We start from the raw sequence: 8,075 nt of genomic DNA, 5'->3' as shown, positions 1-8,075 counted from the left end.
AAATGGTCAAGTAAACCCTGGAGGCTATTTGCCGTGCTGGCGCGCAATACTGTGGGCTGCATAGATATAACGAATATCTTAAGTTTCACTGGACTTGTACTTTCACATTAAGCAACATGAACCATTAATAAGCAAGACACATGACAAATTCCTACTCGCAAAACACAACAAAGCAACCAAATAAAATAGATGGGTGGAAATCTCAGAATCCTATGAAAAGGGTGCCTAGCATTAGAAAGTGGTAAGATACTATACTAATGATGACTAGTAGCCGAAATCATTGACACTTTACATTTTATTCGTTCACAAACTACACAAGAACAATATCAGGTTAATCTAAAAATGAAAATGAAACTCACCAGTGGAGCTTCTGGTATTGATTTGTAATTCGTTTTTGGAACCGTTTTTTTTTCTACGTCCTTGTTTTCTGTTTCACTTATGCTATCGTTTCTGTATCTGTGGGCAAATTTCTTTTTTAACGCTTCTGCGATTAATGTCCCTGGATCTATTGCATCAGTTAGTTTAGATTTCATTTGCTGTGGTGATCTGTTAAATATAAACAGAGAAAAAAAAACTGTCCATATGAAACCACAATAATGCATACACAAATAATTTATACAATATACATTTATTTGGGTGAAAAATTAAGCAGTTTATTCAATCATTACAAAGAAAGTAGTTTTCATGATTCCAAACAGTTACAAATAATAACTTAATGCAACATTTGTATTGCAGCTTATATACAATGAGGTGCAAGAGTTAAGGAAAGAATACTTCAAGTATGATGCTGCAGAATACATTTCTTTCATAACACTGATTTATGATAGCTCAAAACAGCAAAATGAGATGGGCCAGCAGCAATTAAATTCTGCATTGAAGAACTATTCCAAATAAGAAGTGGAGGATTTTATAAAATATCACAATATTTGCAACATAAACATATCTGGGGAAAACATTTTATGTGCAAGCTAAAATATGTATGACTTCGATGAAGAACATCTTGCTCACTATGCTCTATAAACAAACACATGGCTTTAATACGATAGACTTATAGCATTCGAGAAACAGGAGTGATAAGGGTATGTTACAACATTTCTAATTGTGGGACTACTATGTATTGTGTTTTTTGCCGAAACAGCATCCAGGATCAGTGTTACTGCTTGCATATGGGTCATTTTACAAATGCGCATTCATTACCTGCAGTTCTTTTAAGTCTGGTTACTAATGTTGAAGGGTCTGGTGTGTACGTTTTGTACTGACTTGATCCCAGGTGTAGAGTGGGAATGACGTGAAACTGAGCTGCGTCCGGCAGGTCCCTGTGACAGTGACCCTGTGATTCAACACATTGCATCAAGGATAGCACACATGCTTTATGTGCCTCATCGGGTCAACTCTTTGTCTCTCCGCAGGTAGTTCTAAGGGCACAAGTCCTACAACAAGAAGTGGGGGGGGGGGGGGGGTTGACAATTTGCAAATGACGTCACGTGCTGAACGTGTCCAGGTGTCTTAAAATTACACCGGGACACGTTCAGCATATATCTGTGGGGCCCAGGTTCTTGGCAGGGTGGACGGCGTCTACCCTGTGAAAAGTGTGTGTGGGGGGGGGGGGGGGGGGGGGGGGATAACTGTGTACTTGCGTGTACCCCAGACTCAAGCCCTGGTTTTAATCCATTGCTGTTCCAAGCAGCAGGTCCTTGCTGGGTTGATCTTGCAAGCAGGCTGCCTTCATGATTTGAGCACTGCCTGCTCTCAAGCTTTTACACGTTAAATGTAACTGTTAAGGTAAGAAAAAATCCTCAAAGGCAGGAGCACCTATCAATACTGCAACAGATGCAGTTGGCAATAAGGCCTAGGAATATGCCAGAGCTATTGCATTCTAATGATCGCTTTTACTACTGAACTAAAGGATTAGAGGGCCAGTTTCTCTGCTTGTGTTATGGCCCTACACACCTAGCTACTTTTCTTCTCGAATGCTGTTTAGTGTGCATGAATGTCTATGTCAGAGGTCTTTAAACTTTGTTACTCTGAGCCCCCCCTAAGCAAAATGTTTTGAGGTCAGGCCCCCCTCCAAAACTTTATGGCAAGGATTGGGGGAGCAGGAGGGACATGGCTGCATGCAGGGAGCGGGGCTTATGAGATGATTTCAGGAATACTTTCTCTATAGCTTATGAACCGCACCAAATATGAGACTTATAAAACAGCCAATGCATCAAACAAAAACGGATATACCAAACAAACTGCTCCCCATAGTTGGGGTGTTGTGAGCCCCTCACACTCTTTGACCCCAATGCAACTATACCTGCTGCACTAATGATAACTGCTGTCCTGAGTAGCAGGCTGTCTCCTCTGCCTCTTTAACCTCATCCCCACCATGATGGATCATCACCTCGGTCCTAATGCTTGAAAGGAAAATACGCTCTGATGCCCCTTTTTTTAAAGGTAGACAGTCAGAATTGTAAGTGGGCCCCCCAAATTCTTGGGCCCCAGTCCTGCTGCATCTGCTCCTTTATGATAACCAGCAGTGGCCACTTACACACTTGGCAGCAGTACCAGCTTCACTAATGAATGTCCCTAAAAAAAAGAAATACACTTACATTGTCCCCTTCTTTGGGGTATCTCTCTGAAGAAGCGGTCTCTGGCCATTTGTTAACATAAACACGAGTCTGCATAGAGTGCTCCCTATTCTGGGCCTTCTCTTTGACAATATCGATGAATCTAGCTCCTTTACTCGGTCTTCTAGACCATTTCTGTGAAGCCCCAAGGATCGAGAGGATTAGGGCTCTGAATCTGTAGAGTGCTCCCTATTCTGGGCCTTCTCTTTGACAATATCGATGAATCTAGCTCCTTTACTCGGTCTTCTAGACCATTTCTGTGAAGCCCCAAGGATCGAGAGGATTAGGGCTCTGAATCTGAATGCAACCCTGCTGGCCTTCTACCAGCCACCCCATGGACTCAGCTTTCACAAAAAAACTTTCCCTGAATGGTTAATACGGACTTTGAGATGCCTGTGCCTGAAATAGAAGTGGGTGGTGGTAGTGCAGAAAGTTACACAAAAAAAACCAGCCTTTTTACCAGCCATTAATTGATTGAGTCACTTATAGCCGGGGCCAGTGGAATTATGAGTTTCTGCAGTAACAGTGTTTCCCACATAATTATCAGTTTACTGCATTTGCTACATAATCTACAGATTTCAACAACAAAATACTTGATTCTAGCTCAAACGGAACAAAAGTTAAAGCGTGACAAAGTGTTCCAGAGCAGTGGCAGGCCTTTTGCAAAGATTGACTGGTAATCTTGTAGTTGCTTACTGCTATATTTGGGTGTTAAACAGGTACTAATGAGGTGAAATATTTCCCCTGACAGCGTTACCGCGAGTTAAAATGACAAAATAATGAAATAATGCCAATTACAAAATGTGGCGCATTGTGCTGCATAATTTACCTTTTCTTGCTGCATAATTTAGTCAAACCTGACGCATAATTTTGTCCTCTTCTGCTGAATAATTTCAATGGATCTGCTTAAAGCTTTATGGTGGCAAGATCTATTCTTTTTAAGATGTAAAGGAAAGAAGTTATCAGCTGGGATCTGGAATAGTGGAGACACTTACAAAAATGTCTGCATTAGATACAGTTTGATTACTTATTACTAAAAAGTATATTTTGTAAGAATAGTTTTATCTTCATCACTGCATCATTATGCAGCAGCCTAGCTTACAGTATGTAAATACTGTTTTAAAATAATGACTTACATTCACAGTGCTTTCTGCCACAGGCTGGGACCTCATAGTCTTTTAAACAGGGCCATTGGAATTATGCAGCAGGAGAAGGCCAAATTATGCAGCATGGTTGACTAAATTCTGCAGCAAGCAAAGGCGAATTATGCTGTATATTTTGTGATAGCATTACTGCACTGTTTTGCTATTTTTGCAATTGTCAACATTGTCCGGGCCTTTATTGCCCCTTGTAAGTACCACATTAACACCCACATATAGCAATAAGAAACAGAAAGGTGACCAGTCAACCTTTAGAAAGGGCCTTCCACTGAGAGGTAACGAGTTGCTGCATTTTTTAATCTGCAAATGATGCAGCAGACAAAGGATTATGTGGCAAATGCAGGAAAATCATAACTATGCGCTGTGAGTGCAGGGTGAGCGTAAAAGTGAAGGGCGAGAATGAGGCGCGAGTTGTCTGAATGCAGGGTGAATTCCCAGACTCTTGAAGTTAATCAGCACGCTATGACAGGGCGTAGGGTGTCAGATATAAGTTAAACTATTGCTATTAATCAGGATATCGAGGGTGAAGGAAATAAATAATGTGCTGATCCTGCAACAAACATCCAGTCTTATGATTAGGGTTGCAGAATTCTGTTATTTGCGAGTTTATGAGTACATGATGCCCCGGTTTGAGTTAGTTGAAATTACTCCAGATAGAGCACTGTTCTGAGGTAGTGTTTCTTATGCGATATGGTGAGTCCGTTTTTAGTTTCGGAATTTTGATGTAAACACGAGACATCGCGGTACCTGTGCTTGAGGCGGTTACCGTTTGGTGAAGTGGTTGAGCAGCGCGAGGGCGATATCGAGAAGTGAAGTGATTACTTTTTGAAAGGTAAGGGTTGAGAGATGTGTTGACACCTAGACACACAAGTGTTTTCGAAGTTGTGGGATACTAAGTCTGTTTTTTCACTTTGTTGCCAGTTACTGGAAAAGCGGTTTCCGTGAGCGTGTTCAATACGTGGTAGAAGGTCTTTGCTGCATAAAACAACCCATACCTGGCACTAAGGTAAGCTGGTGGTCAGGCTTCCCCTGTCGCAATTTGTGTTCATTTTCAGAATAGATTCTCATAGACCCTGTCTTTGTTGCAGGACACAGAACGTTTTTGTCCCATCTATTAGTGAGTATGAGAGGCATTTTTTTTACACGAAGTGGTGGGGAATAAGGTTCTTTTCTTTGCTTTGAGTGTCACCATTTTCCCATATTTCATAATTTTAAGTTTGCTAAGTACATTGAGTATTCTCGACATTTCTGTAATCAGAGAGTTTAAATAATGTTTGATTTTAATCTCAGTTTTCAGGCCCCAGACGAAGAGCTCTATGAGCTCGAAATGCATTGGGCACAGAGAAGATCAATCGCCATTGATGTTTAAAAATTTGTGATAGAGTCATAAATGTATTGGCTAATTGTGATTTCAACAAATTCATGTTGATGTTAAAATGTAAATGAATGTTTATTTTTGTGATTCTTTGAAGTAAAAATTCAAACAGTTCTAAATGAAAAAGATTGATTATTATTTTCATGTAAAGTGTGTTTAACCCGTTTAGCGCGTCGAACATTCCGCCCCAGTGCGGACGTTCGATCGCGCTAACGGGATTCGGACGTCCAACGGTCGTGCGCAGCACTAGCGAGGTAGTGCACGCGACGACCTTTGGACGTTCGCAGCACTTAAAGGGTTAAATAAAGTGGTGTTCTTTTGAACCACAATAGCAACAGTGCATTGAGGTTTAGTGTGTTCCACACTTAAGATAGGTTTTTTCAGAGTAGGCACGGTCAGGACAAACGTGCCACCTCAGTTGCACGCTTGAGTTAAAAGGTTAATCAACTAAAGCGTCCTTTTCAATTCATTTAAAAATAGGTGTGCTTCTCTTAACCACTAATGCAAATGCAGGAAAACCATAACTATGCGCTTCGAGTGCAGGGTGAGCGTAAAAGGAAGGGTGAGAATGAGGCGTGAGTTGTCTGAATGCAGGGTGAATTCCCAGACACTTGAAGTTAATCAGCACACTATGACAGGGCGTAGGATTTCAGATATAAGTTAAACTATTGCTATTATGGAATTAATCAGGGAATCGAGGGTGAAGGAAATAAATAATGTGCTGATCCTGCAACAAACATCCAGTCTTATGATTAGGGTTGCCAGCTCATTATTTTAATGTTGCAGACGGTGAGGTAATTGAAATCTTTATGGTCAATTGTGTCCCCTAACGTGTACCCCAACGGCTCCATGTACAAATTTTAAAGTACATGTAATTTCCCTCCACAACCGAATCTGAACACGCAAATACATTTGCGTCCAACGTTAACATGTCCTCTATCAGATACACCATGAATGGATCGATAATTCAGTTCCTAAGTATACCGTGCCACCGTCTTTACATGGTGCACTTTCACGTTTTTCCTGGCTCTGCCGAGCTAGGCCCTGATATCTGTCTTCAAGCCACTTCTGTCTCTGCCTCTGAAAGCTGCAGCATGGAGATGCATCCCTGACCCCTGCCTTACTTCCTGCCAAGCGAAGCGGTGCCTGGCTCGGCCTGGCCTGCCTGCCAAAACAGTATTTTGCCTTCAAGTTATCTGTCCAGCCTCCTCGAAAACACATTCCTGTCTAGTGATTTAGGTAAACATATCCCCGGCTGCAGAGCAAAGGGCCAATCCTTCCTGTCTCCCTCATAAATTTCATTGCTCCCGTTACTCTGGTAGGCCCCTGTTTCCGTGCATTGCATTTAGACACATATGCATTCAGTATAGAATAGCCTCTGCCCGAAAGACCTCTTACTCCAGATTAAACATCCTCCAAACACTAGATATCAGATATGTTATAGGGACAGGTCGATCTGACATGCCAGACTTCTGTCTCCTCTACTAGTGCTAAAAGTCAGACCCTTGGCTTCCTCCAGATGCACGTCAATTACACGTCATATTAGCTGCGCGCGCATTCAGGTCACAGGTTTCAGCTGACTCTGCAAGAATTCTCTATGCATCCACCCACTTATGACACTTTTCTGTGACGTTTCTAGTACACGCCTTCGTGCACACCCCTGTTCACGCCTTTTTGCTACGCACATGTGTTCTTATCATATACATTTCACTTGCCACGCCTACTGTATTCACTGCTATTGTGTCATTTTACTATACATGTCATGTACTGTTAATAAATCCTTGACATCTTTCTGCCATCATTGCATACCCGACCCCTTGTATTGATGGAATTGATTTCCATGACTCGAGTCATCTATGATTAAAGCCCGTATGACTCTGATGCCACGGACTCTGCCTCATTTGATTGAGCTATTTCTTTTTACCTGTCTGAAATTATATGGCAAACTCGCATACGATAAAATATTTACCACATAATTTGGCGCCCGAATAGGGACCCCTCCCCCACCCCACGCGCCGGTGATGGGTCGCAGGCTTTGCCCCCGACTACAGCTGTGACGGACCCCATGCGCATCTGCAGGTTTTCCTGTATCTCCCTCAGGCCTACGGAGGTGACGGAGACTGCGGTCGACATCCAGACGAGGCGGTGAGGAGTGCGGAGGATCCCGACCAGAGCCCAGCCGAGAGAGCAGCGTCCGAGGTATCGAGAGGCCCACCTGTAGTGTCGAGGCGCATGCGTAGTGCGCAGCAGCAGCAGTGACGTCGTAGCGGTCCAGTCCAGTCGAGTTTCCAAGGCCTTCCGTTCCGTGCTTCCCGGTGAGTACCGTTGCTGGGGACGCATCAAGACGGGTGCATTAATTTGTGTCCGGTCAAGACGGGTTTGGGTACACAGACCCGGTCTGCACTGTTTTAGCAGTGTATCTGTACTGTTTAGCAGTGCATCTAGTATTCAGTTATCCAGTTGTTCAGTGTTTATTGATTCAATATTCGTTCGAAATGTGTCAATGTGTTTTAATGTCGTGGTATGAGTGATTGTTTGCATTTCTATACTGTGTTTATTGTGTGCGTTTAGATCGTGGTAGCAATGCCTCTGTTCTCGAAGTTACGACAGATAGGAACTAGGAAAGGGATACTTGAAGAAGCAGTTCCCATCCCACCTAGGGACACTCCTGGATATTTTATGTACCACAAGCACGGCTTAGACGCCATTCTATACTTGGACTTGTGGGTGGATTATACCAAAGACTTGGCAGAGAATCAGAGATGGCCCGTTACAGGGACATGGGATGCCGAGTGCATCATGAGAGTAGAGGAAGCGATATGGAAAAAGAAAGCCAGACAGTCACAGAAAGATGCCATTGAATTATGGCGTAAGAATCACATAGACGAACAGAGAAAGCACTTAGAAAAACAGAGAAAAGTAGAGAGG

At 42.8% G+C, this 8,075-nt stretch overlaps 1 protein-coding gene across 2 annotated transcripts in view; it reads right to left on the bottom strand.

Annotated features, from left to right (window-relative positions):
- MTFR1 (mitochondrial fission regulator 1) overlaps window positions 1–8,075 on the bottom strand; it is a 367,443-nt gene that overhangs the window by 31,891 nt on the left and 327,477 nt on the right. For both annotated transcript variants that reach the window (XM_086965807.1, XM_086965808.1), the window contains exon 7: window positions 360–546. In XM_086965807.1, coding sequence (XP_086821933.1) covers window positions 360–546 — 187 coding nt within the window. The remainder of the gene's footprint in view (window positions 1–359; window positions 547–8,075) is intronic.

The sequence above is a fragment of the Lissotriton vulgaris genome, chromosome 4_1 (assembly GCF_964263255.1).
Source record: "Lissotriton vulgaris chromosome 4_1, aLisVul1.2, whole genome shotgun sequence".
NCBI lineage: Eukaryota > Metazoa > Chordata > Amphibia > Caudata > Salamandridae > Lissotriton > Lissotriton vulgaris.
This window is presented reverse-complemented; position numbering and strand designations above follow the sequence as displayed.